The sequence below is a fragment of the Falco rusticolus genome, chromosome 2 (assembly GCF_015220075.1).
Source record: "Falco rusticolus isolate bFalRus1 chromosome 2, bFalRus1.pri, whole genome shotgun sequence".
NCBI classification, from domain to species: Eukaryota; Metazoa; Chordata; class Aves; order Falconiformes; family Falconidae; genus Falco; species Falco rusticolus.
This window is the reverse complement of record NC_051188.1, coordinates 74,602,165-74,628,148: the sequence shown is the minus strand read 5'-3', so window position 1 is coordinate 74,628,148 and position 25,984 is coordinate 74,602,165. Positions and strand designations below refer to the sequence as shown.

At 41.2% G+C, this 25,984-nt stretch overlaps 1 protein-coding gene across 1 annotated transcript in view; it reads left to right on the top strand.

The window, feature by feature from the left end:
* URB1 (URB1 ribosome biogenesis homolog) overlaps positions 1-25,984 on the top strand; it is a 53,931-nt gene that overhangs the window by 15,605 nt on the left and 12,342 nt on the right. Inside the window, exons 13-30 of the mRNA XM_037376343.1 lie at positions 2,039-2,161; positions 4,303-4,415; positions 5,607-5,726; positions 9,068-9,184; positions 9,851-9,989; positions 10,810-10,980; positions 12,198-12,394; positions 12,960-13,184; positions 13,710-13,889; positions 14,931-15,783; positions 16,995-17,196; positions 17,405-17,582; positions 18,746-18,804; positions 19,552-19,745; positions 21,447-21,557; positions 21,649-21,712; positions 23,486-23,657; positions 24,232-24,334. Coding sequence (XP_037232240.1) covers positions 2,039-2,161; positions 4,303-4,415; positions 5,607-5,726; positions 9,068-9,184; positions 9,851-9,989; positions 10,810-10,980; positions 12,198-12,394; positions 12,960-13,184; positions 13,710-13,889; positions 14,931-15,783; positions 16,995-17,196; positions 17,405-17,582; positions 18,746-18,804; positions 19,552-19,745; positions 21,447-21,557; positions 21,649-21,712; positions 23,486-23,657; positions 24,232-24,334 — 3,321 coding nt within the window. The remainder of the gene's footprint in view (positions 1-2,038; positions 2,162-4,302; positions 4,416-5,606; positions 5,727-9,067; positions 9,185-9,850; positions 9,990-10,809; positions 10,981-12,197; positions 12,395-12,959; positions 13,185-13,709; positions 13,890-14,930; positions 15,784-16,994; positions 17,197-17,404; positions 17,583-18,745; positions 18,805-19,551; positions 19,746-21,446; positions 21,558-21,648; positions 21,713-23,485; positions 23,658-24,231; positions 24,335-25,984) is intronic.

The following is a 25,984-nucleotide window of genomic DNA, read 5'->3' as shown; positions in this document are numbered from 1 at the left end:
CACTGAAAAGAGCCGGGCTGTGTCCGCTCTCCCTTCAGGCATTTGTATATATTGATGAGATCTGCCTGAGCCTTCTCTTCTCTGGGCTGAACAGCCTTCCCTCATAGGAGAGATGTTCCAGTCCCTTTATCTTTGTGAGTTTTTGTTGGACTCTCTCCAGCTTGTCCATGTCTCTTTTGTACTGGGGAGCCCAGAACTGGGCACAGTGCTCCAGGTGTGGCCTCCCTGGTGCTGAGTAGAGGGGAAGGATCGCCTCCCTTGAACTGCTGGCAGTGCTTTGCCTAATGCAGCCCAGGATACAGGTAGCCTTCTCTGCGGCAAGGGCACATCCATGGCTTATGTTCAACCTTGTGTCTACCAGGACCCCCAGGTCCTTTTCTGCCAAGCTGCTTTCCAGCTGGGTAGCCCCCAGCATGTACTGGTGAATGAGCTTGTTCCTCCTTGGGTGCAGGGCTCTGCAGTTCCTCCTGCTGAAATTAACCCTCCAGTCCTTGATATTCCTATGCTAAGAGATTTATTTTGCAGCCACACAATAGAACAGGCAGGGAAACAGATATGCCTGAAAAATAATTCTTTGAAGGATTTTTGTTTGGCCAAGTTATTTTACAATGAGATCATTTTTTTAGAAGCAGTTATTTACTATGGCTACACAAATGCTTGTGTTGCAGTAGCACAGGAATAGAAACATGCAAGTGCTGGAAGAGGTGGGCGAGGGGATTGCAGTTGAAGGCTTTGGTTTTCCTCTCTCACAAGCAGTGTCCCTCCTGAAGGAATTGCTTTCATAGTTGCACTGCAGGGAACTGAAAGTTTTTGATGGTCTCTGTGGCTTGGCTAGCAGCCTGCAATGTTTTGCTTAGAGACTGAAGATAAATCTGCACCCAGTTTCATGGCCTTCACAGGGCATATGCCACATATGCTTGGAGCAGAGAGTTTTTCAGTGTATGTTCTTCTGTGTATGGTTTTGGGCAGCAAAATAGTTGTCAGTGCTGACACTCCAAGCCTCTTCATTGGTGGAGTGCTTGCTGAAACCAATGGAGAAGCTAACCTCTAAAGTACTGTAGCTATCTAATTTCTCTGCATACTAGGATGATAATACTGTATCACTTACTCTCAGCTCACCTGTTATAGCTTTACTTGCACTATGGCTACTAGAGAATTCTTTTTTTAATGGGAGCTGAGACTCAGGCAAACAAAGACAAAGTTTATGCATGGCATCCATCCAGTTCTTCATAGCTCCCTGAGGGAGACCCGGTTAACAGGAAAAAAGTAGGTGTTAAAAAAATGTTTTGGCTGCCCTCCATTTATTTTGCTTCCTTTTATTAGTGATTGGATAACATGTAGCTTTTATGTGTCCTCATGTTATAAACTGAAGGAATATTTACTTGCTGAGATAGCTTTTCCTAAGAAGTAAACAGCTGCCTTAACTGGTTATGGTGTTTCTCTCATACAGGTATTTGTTGTCTTCCTTTTGCCAAGAGGTCACATTGAGGAAGTAGTATTTTGAAAGAGGGAAGGGAAGGGAAAGAAAGAAACCTTTAACTGAAGGAAGTAATAAATAAATAAATAACTGTACTGTCTCGTGCATTTTCCCAGTCAAACCTACCTGGCACTAGGTGACAATAGTGACCCCAGAAACCAGCATCATGACCGTATCCTTCCTTTTGCTTTTTTCTGTTGTTCAGACTTAAATTGAACAGCAGTGTGACTGATTGGATTCTTATTGTGAATGTTGAAGTGATGAGACTGTCATTTTATATGTGTGAGCACTTTCAAATCAAATTAGAAATTACAACTGTCAATTTAAGCACTGGGTAAGCTGATTCAGTTTTAAAAGTCTTCACGCAGGAATACCGGGGAAGGAGACTGGAGATTCTGTGGTTTTTTCCTGTTCTTGTTAATGAGGAAGATAACTGATCATTTCATAGGCAAGCCTATTGGAAATAGAATTATTAATTGTCATGTTGGGTAATGCAGCTCCTACAGTGTTCTCTCTTGGTATGAAGGAAGGAGAAACTAATCGTGTGAACACTTTGTTTAGGTTCAGATGATGCTGAGACACTGTTTCTGAAAGCTGCACTGCTTCAGGTCATATGCCTTTATCAGAAGGTTGTGCCCCATTTGGTAGCACGGAGCAACTTTGATTTTAGCAAGCTGCTAAAAGGTATGTGATGGGTATTTCTATTACCTTTGTTGTTTTTTCTGGCTGTTTACAAAGTCCACAGCAAAAGGGACTGTCTGCTCTTCTGTGTAGACAGAGCAAGAACTGTTTTCTAAAAGTAACCCATTTTAGTTTCTTCATTGTGTTGGCATTTATTGTTGTTATTTCTGCAGTGTTCTGGCACTCTGCCCTCTTAAATTCCATACACTTAGTTGTTTAAGTAGTAGGTTCTACTACAGTCTTCCTCTTTCTGTGTTATATTCTTGCAAATAATTGGCCTTTATGGGGTTTTAATTCTAATATTTCTGAGCAAGGTGTATGTCCAACTCTTAATGAGATTTGGGTGTTTTATTCTCCTAGACCTATGTCAACAATCCAACATAAGTAAATTATTTCTAAACTTGTATGAGGAATGGTACAGATTTTATTTTTTTACAGGATAGCTCACAGAAAGTTTGGGGTAGGGGAGAAGCAAGTACCAATTCATTGGTCTCCTCTGGAAAATTTTCTAACATTCAAGTATCTTTTCCCGTTTGCTGTGTTTTGAATTATTTTATCATAGTTTGGTGGTGTGTGGGGAGAAGAGTAGTATTCTGTATGGTATCATCTCCTGCAGAAAATCTATATCAGGAAGCACTTTAGCAATATTGTTGTATTTTTGTCTCTGATGTCATCTTCATGGAGGGTATTCCTCTTCATACAGCAGAAGTAAACAAAGACATTCTGTACCTGCTTAACGCAGCAAGGACGATGAGCCACAATTACGGGCTGTGGGCAAGATCCTCCAATATTGTTTGTGGTACAATAAATACAGCCATTTAAAATTGAGACTGGAGGGGACAGCAAAATGTTGTTTGGGCATCACTGCTGTCTTTGGGTCACCAAAGCTTGTAGGCCACCCAACTAGAGCAACTATTTGTGTTTTAGGCAGGTCTGGGATGTGTAAGGATGGGAGTTATGTAAATGCTTTAATTAAAGTCTGTCAGGGAAAAAAGGGGCTTTAAACAAAACCCCCCTCTAAATCAACTGTCTCATGCATGAGGTTTTTCCTCCCTCTGTCAAAGCATATTTAATTGGTTTGTATACTTGGTGACTCACCAAATCACACACCCTGTTTATCCCATTATTTCTTGCATTGGTCTGCTTTCTTCAAAGGGACAAAAGGCAGGACACCTTTTGTGAGTCAGAAATCTCTTTGGTGGTAGGTTTTGTGAATGTATGAAATAACAAAGTTGAACAGGCTGGAAATAAAGTATCATTCTCAAACAAATGTAATGAAGTGAGTCTGGATATTAATTTTGATGAAAGATGATGTGGTAGAAAATGATGGTGTAAATTAGCCATGAAGCTTCATTCTCTCAGATGCCATTCATTCCCCTTGCCCTGATCGAAACACATACTCCAAAGGCAGCATATTTTTCTACCTTGTAGCAATAAGTTGTTTAAACAGCTGGTACAGTTTTATTGTTTGGTCTTGCTGTTGGCTAGACTTTGTAGTGATTTTTAAAATTGTTCTCTCTCTGATTTGGACCACAGAGATGCTACACGGACTATGAAAAGCACACTGACAACAAAGCTTTATGCAGCTGATTTCTGTATGTAACTTAACTGTAGTTAATGTGTGAGCAGGTCAATTTCTGGAGCACACTGTGAGGGTCTCTGCACAGCTTTGTGACTTGTAAGGTGAATAATTCTGAGGTTATGCCATAGCAGTCATTAGCAGATGATAAAAGTGATGTATGGAGAGACACAAGTTCCATTGGCTGTAGCAAATATTGTAATGTATAAGTGTTAAGATTTGTTACTGACTTAAATTTTGTATTTTGGTCTCCAGTTTAAGCATCCTCTTTACTTCCTGTAGAACACAACTTCTCAGGGTTGCTAAGACTGATAGAAGAGATTTTGTATTCCCATGCACAAGCAATGTGCCAGGGGCAGGTATTAGACTCTCCCTGCTGAGGGCTGGGTTTCAGCCTTAGGTTGGCCAAACATAATCGTAGTCTGTCTGGGAATGTCATGGTACGAAAATGTGTGGATTGCCAGCTTATCTCACAGTGGTGGTTTGAAACCCTAAATGATTAGTGTTCTGAGATCTCAGGAAGATATACCAAAATGAAGTTGATTGCATTGCTTTCAAACCTCAGGTATTGTCACTGAAAAGGGCCTCCGAGAGGAGGTCCCTCCTGTTCTGCAGCACCACATACTGAAAGTGGCTTTGGAACTTCCTGCAAATAAATTTGCCTGGTTCAGAGTACAGGTAAGAGACTTCAAGGCAGAGTTATGTTTCTTTGGCCCGTTGTCCTCAAATCTTTACAGCTGACACTGCCTAGTTTTAAACTAGTCCCAGTCAAGTCATTTTAGGAGATGACCCTCTTGTAAAACCAGTAGGAATTATAGTCTTAGCTTTAGTGAAGGATCCCTTCTGAGCTGAAAAGTTTTTCTGCAAGGACAGAAATTTTTGCATCCCTGACAAGAGCTGGACAGGGTTCCTTCAGCTCTTCTTATCTTTGGAGGGGGCACAAGTGAGAATTTGCTGGTTTCCACTTGTCTGGAACACCTGAGATTTCAGACCAAGGAAATGAGCTGCTGAGGGGAGCCATCCCACCTATTCCCAGGGAAGATTCTGTTATCTGTTAAGTCTGTCCCTCCATATTTACAGGAAACCTTCAGGGCCCCTGCTTGCTCCTTTACTGCAGCCTTGTAAAATAAGAAAGCTGTAGAGTGTCTGTTTTGCATGTCTAGAGAAAGAGAGTCTGCTTTGCGGGGAAGCAGAGAGACCTATGGGCATGTGTGACTGTGACCCTGCCTTGTCAGCTGTTTCCAGCTGGCCATAAAGGAAAAGTGAGGAGAGTTAAGAGCCAGCAAAGGAAAACCTGGAAACAGGCAAAGAAGCTCCAGTATTTTCTTGTGGCTTCTGGTATAGACAGGTTTTAACAGAAAAGATAGAAGCCAGATCTGGCAATATTACAGAGGGTTGCGGTTGTTAGACATCAAATGCAAATCAGGGAGAAAAGCAGGGGAGGTGGCTGAAGGATTGTCATTTGATGTTCAGGTAGTGTGCAGCATCCCTGTGACTTGCATTGTTTTCTTGTTCTTTGGGGATCCATCTTTTAAATTATTACGTTTCTTATTCAGACAGTACTTGTAGGAAATCTGAATTCCTGGGGATAATAGAAGTAGAATGGATGATTGAGGAGGAAGGTGTGTTTTTCTTGGACCCTTGTATGAGTTGGTGTTTCTGTTACTCCTCTCTTCTTCCACTTTCTAAAAAACCCTTGTACTTGTTTTTCCTGGCTCATTGAATGCAAAGTAGTATAAATGGTCTCATTAATTTCAGGCCCTTTTAGGCAGGTCTATAAAATAATATAATTATATTACATACCTACTTGAGTGCAACATAATCCTGTACAGTGTTGCTGTACCAGTAAATATATATATTTTGTTTTAGGATGTCTCTGAGACAGAGAAGGTATCTGGTGAAAAGTCGGTATTCTATTTACTGATGAAAATGTTTGTTACAAGTAACCAATGTCATCTGAAAATTGCAACCAAAAAACTGATCATCAAGGTAAGCACTTGATCTGAAATATCAGGATACTCACTATATCACATTGGTCTGAAATTTCAGGATTGTAAAATTTTTTCTTAAAGCAGATACCATTACCATATAGTTGTGTGGCCAACTGAATCTTCTCTCCTGCTTTTTGTGACTTACCAGAATTTGCTGTCAGATAACTATCAATGAGCTAAATATTCTATGAAGGTAAATGTTGTCAACTGCATTTGCTGCAACAGTTGATGAAATAGTAAGGAAAATGTCAGCCCACCCCTCTAGGCTGAATGAATTCTGATACTGTAATAAATCAATGTAGTTTGTGTTTGCAAAGGTCTGGACGTTGATCAAGTGAGATGATTTTTTTTATGCTCATTTATTTAACCCGTCCTTCATCACCCTAGCCTTCCTAAAACCTTAGCTTGTTTGCTCTGGCCTTGCAAAATAATCCTATTTGTTACAGTCTGATACAAGCAGTACTTCTGTCTTAAAAATGAATTAAAATCCCCTTCTGTGCATTTAAATAAGTTACCTGACTTTTCAGAAGTGCTGATCAACTACAAGTCTCATGAAGGCACCAGTGGCTGTTGTTTTCAGTATCTTTTTAGAACTGGGCATCTTTTAATTATCTAAGTAGGGGTAGCAACCTAAATTAAAAGGAAACCAAACCAAACTGTTCCCACCAGGAGAAAATCCAAAAAGCTGTTCTAAGCCCTGAACAGGGCTCCTGGTGCAGTGTCCCGTAGTAATAGCAGCATATAAGTTTGTATACAGCTTTGTGCACTTAATTTCTGTGTTTAGCTTCAATTGCAGGGTGCAATTGTAACATTCAGTCCACTAAAGCAAAGTTACAGTCATTGAATTAGGTTTTAGTTGCCCTTGATCCCTGCAAGGGATTAAATTCTGGTTAACTTTGTCACATAGTAATGAATATCTCAATCAAAAGCTACCCAGTACAGTTTTTCTAGTGTATTTGGATTCTTTTGCTGAGTGGAGACGTAGGCTGTCTGACTCATTCTTGTTTCCCATTTTAGATTCAGTCCATTTCATTTTCTCTGAAGAGAATACAGGAGCAGTGAGGTTAGGGCAGTTACGTCAGCAGACAGCCTGCTAAGAATAGATGTTAATGAGTGTGTTTTGCTTATTTTTCAACAGTGCCATATAATCAGAAAGCATGTTTTTGGATTTCACATTCTGTTCCTGCCTGTTTTCATGAGAGCTGCAAGTGTATTTCTATTTTGAGACTCTGCCAAAAATAGTTAATTATTTAAAAATTAATCCTTTTTTCTTTTCTTTGTTTTTTTCTTTCTTTAAATGAATTGGCTTGTCAGATTCTTGTAAGCAGGAGTGTTGTTTTTATAGCTGGAGGTGGTGTACACAGAGTAAATGTAGAGCAAATGAGCTGTGATAGTTTCCTTTGTATTTTGTGTGTCTGGAGAAACAAAAGCACAGATTCATTCTGTATAATTACAGTCATTTAACATAGGTGCCAGAGTTAGGAAGCTGGTCAAGCTTTCCTCTTGTTGAGAATGAGAGGCAGTTGGTTCTACCATCGTGTAGTTCAAGTCGCCTGTCATCTGGATTGTCCTTCAGACAGCCGTTCCTCCTTCTCTTCTCCCTCCTCCTTCCTTTCTTTTACAGACAGTGCATAGGGCCACCAGGTTCCTAATTTAAATGCCTCAGATAAGGGCTGGAATTTTGAGAGCATGAAAGTGGGCAAAAATGTCTAAATATGTTAATGCCTGTTACTTGACTATGGTAAAATTGTGTCTGCCTCACTACCCACAGCAGCTGTGAGTATGCCTACGCTTTTCTGTGGATCAGGCTGTGGTTGCGACCTGATGTTCATTTATTTGACTGTTTACCCATCTGCCCAAGTCTTTTAAGCACAAGTAGCCTGATTAAATCTAATTTACAATGATTTTCCTTTATATCAGTAGTTTTCAAAAGCCCCCCTACAGGCTGTTTTTAAGGGTATGGCACTTTTTTTTTTTCTTGCTGTAATGCTATAAAGATGTACAACCCTCTTAGAGCAGTATAGCCTGCTCCCCTGAAATTATAAAAGTAAGATTTACTAAGGTGGGGGGAACAAATCATTGGTGTCCAGGCAACTTTGACCTCAGTAGGATTTGTGCTGGCTGCTGACTGATAACAGGAAGGACTTGACGTGGTTGAACAGAAAGTCCTGTCAGCCTTTACCCTGGCTCTTACCTTTGGCTGTGCCTTAGGGGGACCTTTCTTGCCAGCGTGTGAGTCAGCGTTGTAGTAGCCCCTGTTACAGGGCACAGTTTCGGGCCGCGTTATGGGACAGGGGGCACACCAGCTCCATTGAAAGTGTCCAACATACAAGGGTCTTTGCAGGCTGGGACCAGCAAGATGGATTGGCTGGGCTCTGTGCCATATCTGGCTTTCTCTCTGTGTGTCCCTGCACTGTAGGCCTTGAGCGATGAAGTGACAGAGAGGCTGCTGCAGTGAGCACTGCTGCAGGTAGCACAACAGCCTCTAGGTCTGGTGCATACTGCCCCAGCACGTGCTTGGTTCCTGTGTCACAAGTTCTTGTAGAAGTCTTGTATTCCACATGCATGGGAATGAACATTCACAGTGAGGTCGCCATGTGCTCGCTGCCCAGTGCGGTGAATAGGTGTTTGCAGCATACTTGGAACAAGGTACATATGGGATCCAGCCCATACACGTGGTCAGTGTGAGGGCAAGAACCAAATGAAGTTGTACTGGGCTTGTGCTGCGGACAGCAGGTGAGAGGAGGAGAGGCTCTTTGAAGACAGGAGCAGAAGGAGGTTTCTTGCAACTGGAAAAATCAGCAGGGAGTGAGTAAGGCTACATTTTGCCTCTTTGGCCATTCTTAAGAAGCCCTCCTTTCTCTGCCTCAGGACTGCTTTCCCTTTTCATACAGAGCCTGTGTGTGTCTGGCAGAGCTCGGTGGGTTTCATTCACCACCTGTAACATAGTCATGCCTCATCTCTTACTGCCTTTGCTGAGAGATCAGTAAGCAAACAGCCATGAGGAAGACACTAGGCCTTGGTCCTAGTTATGCTAAGGCCAGTTGATACAGTCTTGGGAGATTTTGTTTTAAAAAATACATTGTTTTACCCTTCGTTATGCAGTTAGAGTGGCACTGGAGAGTAGGAGTAAGGCCTCTTGAACTGGGGGGTGATGAGAAGAGAGTGACTAATAATTCTTTTCATCAACCTGCTTTTTTTTCTTTCGTTCCAAGAAGAAGAAAATATGAAGTTGCTATACAAAAAGATCTGTGCTTTTTATTTGTTTTGTATTTTAGTTGGTTTTGGGTTTTTTACACCTCACCCACCCCCCCACTCCCCCTTTGGTTTTCTGGACAGGTTCTACGTGACAGCGGAGTGTTTGAGTACACGTGGAAGGAACTTTCGGTTTGGCTGGAACACTTGGATAATACAAAAGAAGACAAAAAGGAAGCAGTGATTCAGTTTTTGGAAAGGGTAACAACTGTTCAAATTAGCTGGATAAACAATGCCAAGAATAGCATTAATGGAAACTAATTATTTTGTTGCTATTCTTGAGAACCTTGTCAAAGATCAGTGAATGAATTCTGAGAAGAGCAGTGTTTGTAATTCTTTATACAGAACTGACGTTTTTTCTTGTCTTGGGTGGAAGGACAGTGAAATGATTTGTAGGAAAATGCAATCCAGAAAGATAAGTTGTTATTACAGCACTGTTGATAGAAGGGTAGAGTGTTGTGTGTGTGGGGGTAGCTCTCACTCCTCTTTTCTTTATGTGGCAATACCTGCCAAAATTATCAGACCTAAGTAAACTGTAATCTTTTACAAGAAAAAATGACATTTCCTGTTTGCTTTTCAGGATGTTAAATGCCCAGTGCTTCATTTTCAATGCAATTTCCTCAGGGACTCTGGGTCTGTGGTAGCACTTTTGGTGCAAAATTGCAGTGGACTTTTCCTATCGGACCCAGTGTCCCATGTACAGCAGTAACCATGGGCAGATTCCTGCAGAAGTATATGGAAGTCGTCCTCGTAAAAAATTTTCCAGCTTCCAGCCACTTCTAGCACGTGGTCTTTCTTAAAAAGATAAGGTTCCCGAAGACATAATAGCCTGTGCACTTACATTTCTCTGTCAACCTTTGTTAACAGATCCTGTTGAAACTGGTGACAAATCCCTATCCATATACAGATAAAGCAGCAGACCTTGTTCAGGAAGCCAGTATGCTCCAAGTTAATATGTTTAAACAAGACTCTGATAATGTCAGCATCCCTGTCTCTCACATTGATGGTATGTGGCAATTCCCTTAACAACAGAGACTTCTAAGGCTTTGTAAATTTTCTAGCTCTATTCTGCAAACTGATAACTGATAGCTACAGAAATCCCACTGAAGTAAGGACCTACAGGATCCAGCCCTCCAGTTGTATTTAGTATCGCAAGTAGAAGTCTGAATTGCAAACTTACCATTTTACCCCCAAAAGTAATTTTGGATGCAGTTTGAATGGTATTTCGCATTTCTCTTCAGGCTCCTGCAGCAGCATTTTCTAACTAAAAAGAAAACTATTACCATTCTTCCTGGGGCTGCTAATATCTCTTCGTCCAGGAGGAATGAGCTGAGGTGCCCAGGGAACTTTCTTGCTCCCAGGCACACAGCTAGAATTTTGCTGCACCTGCTTTCTGGGACCAGTCGCAGCCCTACTGCAGACAAACTCAAGATTCTGCAGATGTGGACACCTTACTGTGTGCTAGCTGTTGTAACAGTCCATGTGTAGGATTTTGCAGTACATAAATGTAAGATAAATGAGGTAGTTTAACACTCAGTACCATATGGATCAGTTGCCTTGAGCTGACTGTATTACAGAGATGTAATGCTAGCACAGAATGCATGGTATCTTCTTTGTATGTTAAAGACTCATGACCAAGATTCGGTTCTCTGGCCATGTAGAGTTGAAAACCTCTTCAAGGACTGCTCAGAATGTTCTTTTAATGGGGAAGTGGCTGCTTCCTTCATACTTCCCCATACATATTTCCTGTCACTGTTATGTCCGTACTTAATATTGTTTTCTAGTTAGTCTGAACCCTCTGCTTACGTTTTTTCTTCGCTTAATAGATGTCCTGGATATGGTGGATGTCCTAATTGAGGGCAGTGATGGCTTAGATGAAGAAATTGGGTTCACTTTAAATGAAGACATGGTTATCCAAACATTTCCATTCAGTGCTGTTGTTCCTGCTGCATTAGAAGCCAGGAATGTACTGTTGCTTCAGACTGAAAATGGAACAGGTACAGACTTTTTTGTTTCTATGTATCATCTGTGCTAGTGGAGTGGAAATGGGATCATTGTTACCTAGTGAGTTCCTTGGGACATTTTATTATCTTCATTGCAAGCAGAAGGAGGTGCAAATCAATGGTGTTCCCTGCTCAAGAGAGGCATTAAAGCTTATGAGGTGCTTCTGTCCTTTTTTGCTGACCCTGAAGAAGCTTGCTCTTGGTTTCTGGAGTAGGGAAAATAGATGGAAATGCAGGCATTGCACAAACTGCCGTTTGACTCTAGGGAGCTCTTACTGTGGGAAAACAAACTTGTCCAGGTTAGAAAAAGAGAGCTCACCTTTCCCCGATGAGATGCAGGGAAGTGGAGGAGGAGAATGCACAGTATAGAAGGGACTGAGGAGCAGTGCACACAGTGTCCCTGCATGGACAGTCTTGGCATGGAAGCAGTTGCACTTCAGTAACAGAGTGTTTTAAGCACCAAGCACGCAGATCACGAGAGGAAGGTGGTTTCAGTGCCTGTAGCAACTCTTCCACTGAGACCAGTCACTAGGGGAGGGAGGACTGGGCTGCTGAATAGAAAATGCACATGTTTTCCAAAGACAGCTTCAGAGATGAAGCTGCAGGGGTGAATGTTGCAAAGTTCTACTGCCTCCTTGAGGAAAGAACTTGGTGGAGTGAAGAGTCACAGGGGTAGCAGTTGGCCTCAGAGCAGGATTTGCCAACCCCACCATACCTCACTAAGTACTATGTGTATTTGGCTGTTGAGTATCATCTGGGGTGGGACTGAAAGTCCCAGTTCTGAAAGAAAATCCTCCATATTTATACCAGTGCATCTTAACCTGGCTGTGTTTCCCCAGTACAAATGAGTTCTCTTAGGTAGTCCTTGGCTGGAGTCTTTATCCACCAAACTACAGACAAGTTTAGCAGAACAGAGTAAAGGCACTAATTATGTTTGTCTGGAAGGAAACAGGCCAACCTGAGCATGGATCTTGAAGGGGGGTGATTATTTACTTCAACAAGGAGTACTGTATGGAGGATTTTTCCAGATACTTCCGTGGGTCAGGAACATGTGTCTGTCTTATCACAAACACCTTTTAATCCTATTCAGTTCTTTTCTAAAGGATGCTGTATGGCCTGTTGCCTAGGCTTTAAGGAAAGAGGGTGGCCCTCATGGCTGTGCTTATGCAGATTACTTCTGTAAACAGAACTTGGTTTTTTTTCTTTTCTAGGTGCACACATTGTAGAGTATCTTGTTGCTGTTTTCACTGACCTCCTGCACTCTCAGAGAGAACCCCTTGCCCTCTGCTTGATGTTCCAGCTCTATGATAAAGATCTGCAGTCCCTGAAAGTTTCTAAGTACCCTCAGCTCTACCAATTTAATCAGTACTATAAACTCTGGATACCCCAGCAATCTCAGGAACCTGTGGTATGGAATACCAGAACTCACTTGAGCTAGTATTACTGTAAAACCTCACAGTATATAAAGGTTACATTTTCATCAGAAAATGCTTTTACACTAAGCTAATTCTGTACTGCTTCTTGATCACACTGGGACACAGATTTGCTCAAGGGCTTTCCTCTGTTGACACAAGAGGTCTTTGTTGTGGTTGGGAAGTGAAGCCAGGGCTCAAGGGTTGTACACAATCACCCAGATTACAGCTCCTCATCAGGCACAATGTAGCATAATGTGTAATGGGGCCCAAGGAGCCAGTTTACAGTGGTTGGAATTCACCCAGGTGTGGGTTGGGAATGCATGGACCACCTGTGCTAGGTGTTGATGTGTTTTTCTGTTAGCCCAGCAGTGACCTTATGCAGATTCCCCATGGGACACCTTTGAATAGCTCTGTGACAGCAGGACTGTACACATGTGCTCCCAGCACTTCAGTCCCGGTTTCAGCACAGAACTCATTTCAAAACAAAGGTAGCTGAAGAAACTTTTGATTCATATCTATCTTTATTTTTCTCTTATGTTTTTTTCCATTTTTAAATAGTTTAAAAAACACAGAGAGAGATGCAAAGAACCTTTTGTGGCCCTGGACTCTGTATTTACCACTTTGCTAAAGAAAGCCTATGAGAGAGGAGGCAATACCTTACTGGAAGATGATATCCAGACAAAACTGAAAGACTTGGCGTCCCAGCTCCCACCTGAACAGCTTTTGTTAGGAGTAAAGCATGTGTTGCTATACCTGAAATCCACAGTGGAGAACTTTGGCAGTGTAAGAACAATATGATGATATTGTGGGTTGGTTTGGTTTATTTTAATGCAGAAAGTACAAATGATTTGGCTGTTAGAACTGAAGGATCCAGTTCTGCAGCTTTTTCATGTGCTCAGCTCTCACTTGAAGCTATTGAGCACCAGACAAACCTGCACCTAATTCGTACACAAATTTCTGTCCTTCTAACTGCTAAGGAGTCTTGAATTTGCTTTGCATGGGTTACCTTACTGATCTTTGCGTAGTGCAAATAAACTCCAGATTTTAATCCAGCTCCTGGCTCTCCATAAGAAGCCTTTCCAGAGAATGAAATTTACTGTCCTCTGTTACACCAAAAGTCACAGTATACGTGAAAACCTATAAATATTTATTTGGTGCCCTGACACCTTTCTTAGAATCAGATGTCTACAGAGGAGAGTGATTGAAAAGGTTGTAATCTAGGAAGTTCATAATTTTGGTTCCTGTTGGATATCGTTCTGCTCCCATCCTTCTCTTTTCTCAACTTCCAAGGTGTCTGTATTTTCACAGCTTAGTAAAACTTTTGGTCCTCGCCTTGTTGACCTCTGTGTGGACCTCCTGAGCAGCTGCTTGTGCCGGGGAAATCAGATTGAGTTGGATAATCAGCAGAAACGAGAAGAGCATCAGACTGAATCAGGTCTCTTTATGGACGAGGAATCTCTGATTACAGAGGAGTCTTCAAATGACAAGGTACCAAATTCCTTGATACACAGGCCAGAAGCTGACATTGTTAGTAAACTTTGGTTTGATATATTTTCTAGGGAAATAGTCGTAAGTTTTTCTGAACCTTTAATTAAAGCAAATGATCTTAAACATGAACAATTTTTGAGCTCAAATTAAGTTGATACATTTTCACTGATCACCAAAACATGAAACTGGCTAAACGTGACAGAGAACAGGGGATGTAGCCAGGATCAGGCTATGTGAGTGCTGTGACTTGGTAATGGTCATGAGGATTTCTGGGTTTTCAGTTAAGATTAAAGTGTGTCTGTCACATGCTTCCTGTGTGAGGTATAGGACTGAATAGGATTTTACTGCTTTGTAGAAGTATTACTGTAGCTTTTGCCACATCCTCAGAAGGGCAGGGAGTGAACACGATATCATGCATTGTGTGTTTCATGGAGTTGTAATCGAATGGAAACAGGTTGATGCAGAGAGATGCTGGTGAGGTCTAAAGGAGGACTTAGGAACTTTGAGCATGTGGTCCAGCAGTCACAAAACTACTGTCTGGAGATTTGACCAAGCTGTATCATCGACAGTCTCACCCCTGATCTGGAATACCATCAGGAGAGGTCCTGACATAGATCTCTGACCTTTGCAAAAGAAATTCTATTCCCTAAGCCTTGTATAAAGCCTGGTTGTGAAAATCATGTACTTGAAGGAGGGACTTTTTTCCCCTCCTTTCATCTGTTCTGTGGACTTGTGGAGATTAGAATGGTATTCTATTGACAACCCCACAATACACAGTTTTCCCTGTAAATGTGCTTAGATGTGGAGAACGTTCAGTGGAGGCATGCCTTCCACATCATAAATGTTGGCAGAATGGTATTTATGTGCTTGCAATTTGTTAATATTTTTATCCTCTGACCAGTTAGTAGACAATTTCTGTTCAGTAATTGTAATTAACAAGCTCCAGGAAACAGGCAGGTGAATGATTTTTAGACACCGCCCCCCTAAAGCCCCCAGCTGTAATTGTCTGTTCAGTGATACTGTTACAACCATTCGTTACAGACACTAGAAGATACACTCATGTTGATTTTTAGACATCCTACGCTGGAGAGTTGGTTCCTGGCTTTAGAACAACGTTCTCTTCCTCGGTCCAATTTAAACCCTGTCACTGTGAAGCTCCTGTCGGCTCACCTCAATTCTGGTGTGCTCCAGCTGTTGAAAACGGGTGCCCCGATGTTGCAGAGCATGGATCGCAAACATGTGTTATCAAAGTATTTTGAAGCTATTACAAAAAGTGTCTTGAAAGAGCTACAGGCTGCAGGGAAAGACAGAAGCCATGTCTCTTCCAAGAAGTCTCGCCAGCTGGAGTCTCTGGAGGAGTTGCACACATACATGGCTGCAGCTCAGCTGAAAGAGATCACTTTAACCATGCTGCAACTTCCTGAAACAAGCTTGACTACTCAGAAATCTGAAAAATCCCCTAAAAAAGGGAAACAATTAAGCTTCTATGGACAGGTTTTGGTGCAGCTCCTCACAGAGAGCTACCAAATGCAGCCCCAACGAGAACTGCTGCTATCCACAGAGCACATTAAAGCTTTGGGGATATTGATGTCAGCATCAGCCAGCAAAGAGTTGGAGAAGGTTTTCCTTCAGGCTCTCCAAAGTGAGCCAGTCCTTGCACATGCAGTCAGCGTAGAGGTGCATGTTCACTGCCTTAACCAGAGGTCAGAAACCTCCCTTGCCATTGTGGGCATGCTGATAAAACATTGTAGGACTCACCTGCTGCAGTTCGAGCTGTGGTGTCTGAGCAGTGTCACCGGAAAGTACCTCAGAAAAAACATGGAGAGCTTTCTTCCACTCATTAATGTGTATTTGCAATGCAGAGACCACTATGATTTCACCCGACCTTCTTCAGGTAAAGTTACAACTAATCCCTCTTTGTGATTTGGGAGGCCAAATTTCCAGCATAGGCTCTGCTGGCCTTAAAGTCTTGGATACTCTGCACAATGAGTAAAGGGGATAAAATTTACCTAATAGCTAAGGATTCTCTTATAAGAACCTGTGCAGCATGAAAGGTAAGGAACTGTAGTGAAGGTTGACTGTTGGACTGAAGCAAAGTACTCTTACAGTTGTTGTTGCTCAGTTTTTTCTTTTGAAGCCCTTATTTAATACTTAGTGCATGTGAAAAATCTGTCTTTATGCTTATCTTGGTTTACTACAGGAGGTTAAAACTTTTTCTTGGGCATAGATGGATTATCTGTGTGAGTGGAATGTGATAGCCATATGGTTTTGCAGAATTTAAGCTTTCACTTTAATGAGTGTAAGAGTCCAGAACTTTCTTCTAAAATAAATCTCCAAATATAGCTTCCTACAGTAATGCCTTCCTAAGCTGGCAGTCCAAAACTTTCCAAATCAATGGCGGCATTAAATTGACAAGGCTGTTAAATTTTCTACAAGTTAGGATTCAGCTAAACAGAACACGATCTCTTTGATTTCATTTCTCTTACTGCCTATAAATGTAAATAGCAACAGAAACAGCCTGACTGTAGCTGTTGGTGGAGAATGCTAGCTTTGTCTAGGAGAAGTTCAAGTAGTGAAAAGACCTTGTTGGCACACAGGAGAGGATGGTTAAAGAACTAAAGCTTTTCTCTGGCACCTAATGCACACCAGTGGTTTTGTGCTTGAACGGAAGGGGGAAACTGCTGTCTGGCTGACTTGATTTATAAGGTATCTGCGTTAGCTGTCTGTTTATGTGAGAGAACATTTCCTTTGAGCCCAGGGTCAGTGAACTGGTGAAGTTTCATCCTTCCTGAGATACAAGGACAAGGTTTCTTATCAGGAAGTACCTCTTTTGAAGGTCTGCATTGTTTGCCCTTGTCTAGTCATTTCAGCTGTGTAGCAAGCAATTGTCTGGTACATATGTTAAATACTTCCTAATGGCACTATGGAACAATACAGAGTGCGCTTCTTTATAGCAGATTAGCAGCTACTGCAGTATAATTTCCTAGAAACTAAGTAATCTGGGCCTTGATTAGGAAAGTGGTTTGGGATTTTTGTAATTATAAGTCTGTTGTTGCTTAACACACTTCGATGGTGGAACCTATGTCCCCTGCTGTCTCCCAACAGTTGTCTCGGGGGTTAAACCTGTCTTGAGGAAAGCTCTGTGGAAGGAGCTTTGCAGTGTATTTCACGACACAGAATCCTTGCACGAGACCACTGTGAAACTGCAAGTTCTTTCAAAGTTGTTGCCATCTTCAGAAAGCAAAGGGCTGCAAAACCTTATTGATCAGCTTCCTGCTGCTCTTGAGAAAGCAGAAAGTAATGAGAGGTAGGCAAATCCTGTTGCCTTGTTTCGGAATTTGGTTTGTCTTATAAAGCGTTGTCATAGTATAGGCATGAATACAAATATTGTGAACAACAACAACATCCTCTTCTCCAAGAATCTGTAATTTATGCTTTGGCAGCGAGACATCTTTAACGTATACAAAAAGCATGTTACAACATTAATGAATAAATAAATAAATGTCTTGCTGCAGTTGGACAGTGGCAGATGCCATATCTAGAGTGCTTGAAAACTCTGAAGAGCTGCATTTCTGGAGGAGACGCCTGTTATCAGCCTGCATGAAGGGGTTAATTGTCATGTACAGCAGCAGTAAAGATGAAAGCAAGGGAGAAGCAGAGAGGTCCATGCTGCTGAGGCTAGAAGAATTACTGGTGAGACTTTTTTTTATCTGCATTGCCAGAATATGACTGTGTGTGTATATGTGTTATTATGCTCTTGTGTCTTGGGTAAACATAGATTGGACTTTATTTTCTATTTTTAATTTAATCTATTTTTATAGATTATGGCTTCTATGGGCTTTCAGTAGCTTTTGTGGAGTTAATCCTTTATAAGAAGCAATTTTGAGTTCTTTTTGATGGCTTTCTGCTAACAGGCTCCTTTTGAAAATGACAGTTTGAGGTGTTCAGGAGTTAAAAACCAAAGGTTGCCAATGGATGTTCTTATTAAAAAAAAAAGTGATAGAGACACTTCTGACAAGACCCACGTGTCATACCGTCTGAAGTTTGTGGCAGAAATCTGGCTGATAATAGGTAGAAATCCAGACTGTGATCATAAAGAACACTACTTGATTATTCCCTCTGTACTAGTTCAGTAAGGTAGGCAGATCCATGTAAGCTATAAAAATGAAGGTCTCTGCAGGCAACAAATGCCTTTGATGGCTTCCTGGCTTCTGGTGAGACTCCCTCTTAGGACATGACTGTGCAGGACAAGAGTCTTGCAGGACCTGAGGGGCCACCTCATAGTGTTCATCCTGATGGTGTTCACAGGCCTGATGAGGTTAGCAGCTACCACTATCGGGACTGCCAGCACATGCAGCTGTCAGTCTTCTTAAAATTGATTGTTGTTTTTTGTGGTTTATAGCATTTCAGGGAAGATCACTTTTTGTCAAGAACATGTACACCCAGCCATCCATGTTTTCCACAAAGGCTGATTAGCTTAAGCACATATGGTAGGTACACAAAACCCTAGTACCTGAGTCTATTGCTTTGACTTGCCAGCTTTTTATTCCTTTCACACTTTGGGAGTGTGAAGTTTCAAGGTTCTGGCTTTTTTGGTACCTACAGAGCAGCTTACTTTTTAATTGCGTACAGCCCGTATACTCCCTTGCTGCCAGGACCAACAAAACAAGACTTGCAGTTTCATTTGAATCAGGAGGTAGGATTCTTGTATCCAAGACCTTTCTTTCCTGTTATCTCACCTGAGTGCTTGGCGTGCATGTTGTTAGTGTGTCTGTTGAACAAAAATTGCTGGTCTTGATCTGCAGAAGCTCTCTGTGCTAAATGTAAATACCTGTTTTTGCTTACTGTGTGCACAGTGCTTTGTTGAAGAAGTGGACCCAGATGAGTGGTACAACCTTGTGAAGACAGGACTCAAGTAAGTAATTTTGAGATGCACCAAAGGTGCCGTAGGAGGTGCAGTTCTGTTCACTTGGCTTTGTCCTGTGTTACATACTATCTCCCTTGAATCCAGTCAGATTTGACAATGCTCCTTGTTTCTCAGGATGCACTTCCCGTCATACTCGTGGCTTCATTGGAGCCTGAACCAGCACAACTGCAGGCATTGGATTTTGTGCTTTAGTTAGCATAACTAACATAGCTAACTGGATAGCTAGACTATCTTCTTTTCAACTGGCATAAAGAAGCTTTATGCTCATATAACTTGTTTTTATTTAAGGTATTTCTTAAATACAGTTCATATGAAAACAGAATCAGATCTTTCACCTTTAAATGTAAATCATTTAAATAAAAGAAATAAAAATAGGTTAGGGTAGTCTTAGCTTCTGTGGAGGTAGAAGTGTTAATCTGAAGTGTTAATCTGTTCTGCCTGACGTGTTAGTAGGCAAAATTCCAGTACTTTATTAAGATCAGTGCAGCCACAAGTGTGACTGTGTGTTGATTCTCTTTTATTGTTTATAATTGGATGTCAGTATAGCTTAAAAAGAATTAAATGAGAACGGCTCAGGGAAAAAGGTGCATGTATTTTCTTTTTTTGTTTTTGTTTTGATTTTTTTATGTTTGCTTTCTTTGCAAAGTTCTCATTTCTTAAACAGTTTTTTTTTTCCAAGAAGTTTTCCTTGGGTTTGGTTGGGATTTGATTCTTCTGTGATCCTTGCTTCTAAAGGTACCGCTACAGAGATGAAGCATTTTTGAAAGTCCTGAACATTGCTATTCAGTTATTATACAAGAAAGAATCCACACTTAGTCAGAGCTTAGTCAAGCTCTCCAAACTTCATATGATGGTCACACAGCACTCTCTATTTTTGTCAGCCATACTGAGGTCAAGAGAAGAAGATGGCACAAACACACAGACAAGAGGTATTTTTTTAATCATCTTTCCTTTAACTCTATTTAGTAATTTTGTCTTTCTCACGTTATATTCTGTCCATCCAGTAACCTATCCACCTACATATACTTGCAGAGCTATTGAATGGTTCTGGAATATTAGCGTTTAGTTTTAAATTCTACCTCTGCTTGAATCCAAATGTTGCATTAATTTTATTACTACTGGTTTTAAACATGTTTCTAAAACTACTGAAGAGATGGGTTTGGGTTTTTTTGGTTGGTTGGTTTTAGTTTTGTGAACCCTGTTGAAATCTTGAATTGGTTCTTTTGGTTTCTGTGAGGATGTTAGCATAAGATCACAGAAGTGCATATAGTTCCTGTTAGAAATGTGTGTGACCTTTAAACCTGTTTTAAAATAGGTTGATACAGAAGATTTTAAGTTGATTTTGCAAGCTGTATCAAAAAAGTTAATTTTAATGATGTGTATTTGGTATCGTAACCTTTCAAGAGAAATATCCTTTCATGAGCAATATAAATTGGGTGCTTGTTCACATGTACGATTGGCTTTGTTTCTTCATCTCTGCCAACTGATCTTGAAGTAATCATTTAATCTACATACACTCAACTTTGCCCACTGTATGGGGTTTTCAGATTCTGTGACTGGACAAGCTGTATAAAAAGGGGAGGAAATTCTCAGAGCAGTATGTTGATAACCAGTTTTGTGTATATCGGTGAGCAACATGTAAACAAACTTTAAAGTTTTAAATCATCTAAAAAGAGCAAAAAGCCCTTGTGAAGTCACAAATTTAGTGAAATTAAAACTAAGTAATAGATTTTACTGCCTGTTGTACATGTTTTACCTTTTGAATGTGTTTCTGTAGGGCAGCAAGATGGATTCTTTGAGGCTAATGTCAGTAATTCAGAAGCTTGGTGTCGAGTGCATTCATTCAGGCTGTTGTCATTATGATCTGTTTTGTTTTGACATTATGTATTCCTGTAGATACTAGGGGGAAAGGCCCATGCCTTTTCAGGTACAGGGAGTAAAGAAAACTGGATTCAAGTCTTGAATCTGCCACAGATGCCCTGTTTGCCTTTGAGTAACCTGATCACTTACTTGATCTGTTTCTTAGCTAGTTACAAAACAAAGGTGGGTAATTTTTGTATGCCCCAGGGCAGAGTTCCTGTAGCTTGCTAACTAATTGGATTCTGCAGCGATGACCCCTGTTTCAATGCACAATGTAGAACCGTTTTGACAAGTTACTGCGGCTGGGGTAAGAACATAAAAGTTCATGCTCTAACTTCTTGAGTAGCTTGGGGAGGTTGCTGAGATGTCTGCCTTTAGTCTGTGCAACTCCTGAGCTAACTTAAGATGCCTTCCTGGGAGAGGAGGGAGCTATGGTATGGTGGGATAGGGTATAGCACTTCTTTTTAACCAGAGAGCAAACATGTACACATGGAAAGTTTCACAATGACATCTGTGTCCAGCTTGGAAATACTTTTTTAACATTGTTAAAAAAAAATTCTTCCACTTGAATTAAATGCATCGTAGTCATCCTTCAGTTAAGTCAGGGGAATGGGTTTTGGTATTTATAGAGGTAGATCTTGATCTAAAATACAGTACAGTACTGTGTGTGCATCTATTTAGAGAGGGCAGTATATGTGTGTGTGTGCGTATTTATATATGCACTATCTAACAGACAGAACAACAAAGCTAAAGCTGTGTGTTTATTTCAGAGGCCTTGGTGGATATACTGCTGACAGTTGTGAAGCTCAGCCCTTCTCTCTGTGAGAGCAGCCACCTTGCTGTGTTGCTGGGTGCCTACGGGGCTACACTGAGTGCTGTAGGTAAGTGTGTTATCCTGGAAAAGGTACTTCCTTCTAGATCTGGTTTTTGTCTTCATAGGTGACTGACTTTGGGGTTCATCTTGTTTTTTAGATCAGAAGATACTGCTACTACTTCGGTTATATGAGAAAAATAATCAAAGTCTTATAAATTCCAGGTAAGCTGACTACTTTCCTTTGTTCAATTAACTACACACAAATAAGCAGTCTCACAATTGGCATTTTTCCAGGGACTTATTTAACTGAGATAAGCAGCGAGCAAGGTCAAACCTAGAGGTGAATGCTGCTTTTGGAAACATTTTTTCTATGTATTTCCTATTCTTAACATAATTCTTGTGTGTTGCCCAAACTTTTGGTTGTCTGTAGGTTAGATGAGGGACTGTCTTATTTCAGTAATTGCTCATTCTCCACGGTAAGAGCCCACTATAGGGATTTCATCAGATGAAGGCCAAAGCTAGTGTAGGAATTCTTCCCTTTCCTTGTTCCCTTGGGATACAGGATTTGGCACTCAGCACAGTCTTTGCCCTTTTCAATAATCTTGCCCCTGTGTGCATGATATTTGGCTCTGGTGTTTTGCTGGAGAGGAGAGAAATATGCCAGTGGAGGAGTGATATGTAATCTCTTGCATTAACACGTGTATTGTTAGTTTTGGGGTACTAACATGGTATCAATGCCGTCCTTGTCTTTCACCAGTCTGGACTGTAGCTCTTCTTACAGCGCAACCTTGCAATTCATCTACATGCTTCCTAAGAGAGAACCATGTATTGTTTAAAATAACCAGTTCCTTTTCAGGCCCTGTGCCCAAGCAGTCCACAGGAAAGTCTGTTGCTAACAGTTATTACATACACTGATGTTTTTGGTCTGCCTTGCTGAAATGCACTTTTCTGTCTTTGAGGTATGGGCATAAATATTAACAGCAGTGCAAGAGTACTGGCTCAGGCAGCTGGAGCAGGACTGGACTCTGAATTAAGACCCTCCCTTAGCTTTGTCTGAGAATATAGATAATCCTTGCAGCCTATAAAGGGGGACAGGAAAGTTTTTGTTAGTAGGGAGTCAAAGAGGCTTCCAGAAGCCAGGGCTCTGGCCCTTGCCACATCCTGCATAAGTCTTCACTGAAGTGTTTGCAAATGGGAGGGTGTTAATGTGAGGAGGAGACTGATTTCAGAAGTAGTTAGATCCAAAAAATTTTGTAGCCTTTTTAAAGGAGAAACAATTTTATACTGTACCCTGAAGTGAATTGGTAGCCAAACACTTGGTTAGGTTTGATCCCAGCACTGAAGAGTTTGAGTGAATTTAGAGAACGTTCAGGAGTGCTGTATGTATAACCCAGCAGAGACCAACTTGTGTTACAAATGGGATCCTCCAGGGTCTGGATTATAAGAAGCCTAACATCGCCCCTCTAGCTGCTTCATTGACAGTGAGGCATGCTGCCGGCAGGACCCACATAAAAAATGACAGTATCATTAGCACTTCAAGCACAGGCAAAGTAAGGAGGGGTCCAAGGAGCAACTCAGAGGAGGAGAGTGAGGATTTGTTTTACTGAACCACTGTGATGCTGGTTTGAAATACCAGTTGCTTTTGAGACAACCTTGTATGACTAGGTCTTCATCACTGTCTCTTCATGCAGCTGCTGTCTTACTTACCTGCATTTATAGCTTAAATAAAAAAGCATTTTTTCTGAGAAGATAAGTTCTGACTTGGATTAACAGAGTAGGAAATAGTTAATGATACACCATCAGACTGAATTTGAAAAGCTTTTGGATGGATGAAAAAGGTGTTGCCAGGGAAACAAATTCTAGTTTCAAGTTCCCACAGGATAAGAAGTACAAGTGAAGGGAAAGTTTAAATACTAATTTATATCCTCTGTAATTGCTTTTCACTCAGTGCTAGCAGTCTGTTGACTAATGCCTTTACTTTTAACAATGTTTAAGAATCCTCCTATGGGGTCCAGCAGCTGTGGAGCATCACAAGACTTGCAAGAGTCTAGGGAAGTCACTATGGCAGCAGCCAAGCATGGAAGAGATTCTGTGCCTGCTAGACCGAGAAAAGATGATGAAGACAATTCTGTCTTTCCCTCAGCATCGCCGTCTTCTGTCATCACAGGTGCTTTGGTTCACACTGCTGAATTACCCTTCTCTTGATGTAGGAAAAGAGCCTTTCACTTTAGTAATTAATTTCTTGCATTCATGTAATACACTGCAAATTGTTTACATCAGGAGAGTAATTTAAGCTCATATGAGGGCTGGAATTAATTATTTAGGAGCACTTTTCAAATTAATTGCAGTATATGGACCACATCTTGTTGGCAGGTGTGATTGTACAGCAGTGCTGAGATTGCCATGTGTAAGTGAGACCAGAATTTGACTTTTAAACAGTTGTTAAATTTGACTGTGCAAGGATCCACTGACAGTGAGCTCTTCCGTCTTTCATACAGTTTGATAATGTGCTTCTATACCAGTTAGTGCTAGTCAGAAAAAATAGTTTTGGAACCATGATAGTGAAAGCCAGATTTAAACACAAGCATGTCTCACGCTGTGTTGCATTACATTTTTGCAAGAGTTATTGTTGACTGCCCTCTCCCAGCCCTTTATAATGCCATGAATTCGTTGGGGAAGTTTGAAACCAAGCTGGAAAGTTGTGTTGTTCCTTACAAATGCTGGTTTGAATTTGGTTTCAGGAGGTACAGGAGTCACTATATAGAGATGAAAGTGTCAAGAGTCTTGATGACTTCTATGATCCTTGTTTCCTACTTCAGCTCTTCAGTGAACTGACTAGACCAGGTAAAGTGAATGTTCTTCTTTGATATTTAGTGTCATTTTACTGTGCTGCAGGAGCTGTCTGGCTCCTTGTGTAGCGCTGTTATTCTTCATCTAAAAGCTAGTACCACAAAGACATTTGTGCCTTGCTTTGGAGAGAAGAAAGATACATCACTTAACTACCTACTGCATTGCACTGTAATTTTCAGAATGACTTAAAAAGTAACAAGGTATAATTGGCATTAAACTTTTGGGTTTTTTTTAAAAGCACTTTTCCAAGTAATGCAATATAACTAGTGAGATTGGGCTACTTCAGAAGCAGAGTGACGTGGCAGCAGATGGGCATTCCTGCCAAGCTGCTCTTGTTCAGATGACTAGGTGCTCCCTCACATCTCTGTTAAATGTGGTGGGTTAACCTATGTAGAGGGACCTATCTACCTAAGATGAGGAGGGGTTTTTAAACTGGAACTGGAAACAAAAGTAGACAAAGATTTATGTTCTCTGATCTAGCATTCTGTATATCACAAAATCCAGCACAATGTAATAAGAAAATTAAGAGGGATCAGCAGGGAATATTCCGTACTGGAAAGTTGTATTTTTTTTTTTCTGGTGAATGTGTAGAGCTGTATACTGCATCAGCTGTGGTGTCATAGCATTTTGATGAGCAAAACAAGCATGGGAGAGATGGTACCTTCTGCTGCTACGTGCAGTGCCCCACCTGCAGCTGATAGGGCTGCTTTGGGGCTGAGTTTTTGGGAGCCGTAATCGGCTCCTTCCTTTCAGCTGTGTTCTCAGTGGGAACTGGGCAGAGGTAGGGTAGGTTGGAGAATGTGCCCTGCAATGTTGTGGAGTTCTCTGGGCATAAAGCAGAAACCACCGTTTCTGGTTGGATCACCCTGGATCATCAGCCAGAATGAAGTTGTTTCCTGACCAGAGTGAATCTCCACAGGGGTGCTGCTTTCTGTGAGGGGCACTGTGACTGCGTTGACTGGAGAGCTGGCCTGTTGCAGGCTGTGGTTGTAGTACAGGGAAGCTTCAGCCAACTCATTTTCCATCAGATGGAGATGCGTGGAGTTTGTCATGAACAGGCCTGTGCGCAGAATTGTTGGAAAGTTTGGTGAGATCAACACGGTGCTTGAAAACTAGTTGCGTAGCCTCACTTCTCTTGTTTGACGTGACCCTGATTCGCATATGCATATCTCTGCTGTACTTCACAGGTACACTATTTAGAGAACGCTTAAAGATCAAAGTGAGACAAGTATCATAAGGAATTTCCTAACCAGCTCCCTCCCTATGTTGATTGGTTATGGTTAATCACTATGTAATTATAGATGGATTTGGCTTTCCATAACAATAATATCAGAAGCAATTGGCAAGCTGGTAACTGTCTTTCAGTGAGATCATACTTACAATTCTTCTTTGTTCACCTGTGCACTTGCAGTACAGTACCTGTTTTGTGTGTTCTTAGCCTATACTTATTCATAGTTGTAAACTGCTCTGTATAATTTTGACAACAGTAAAAAGAACTGTGTTTTTGTCTCCTGAGGGAAAAAAGGTACCAGAACTATTTGGCATTTTGCAGTAGGAGGGATCTTAGACAATCCAGTTAATGCTTGATCTTTGAGGCTGGTATAGACGAAGAGCATGGACAGTCAGTGTCTTTTGAACCTGGGT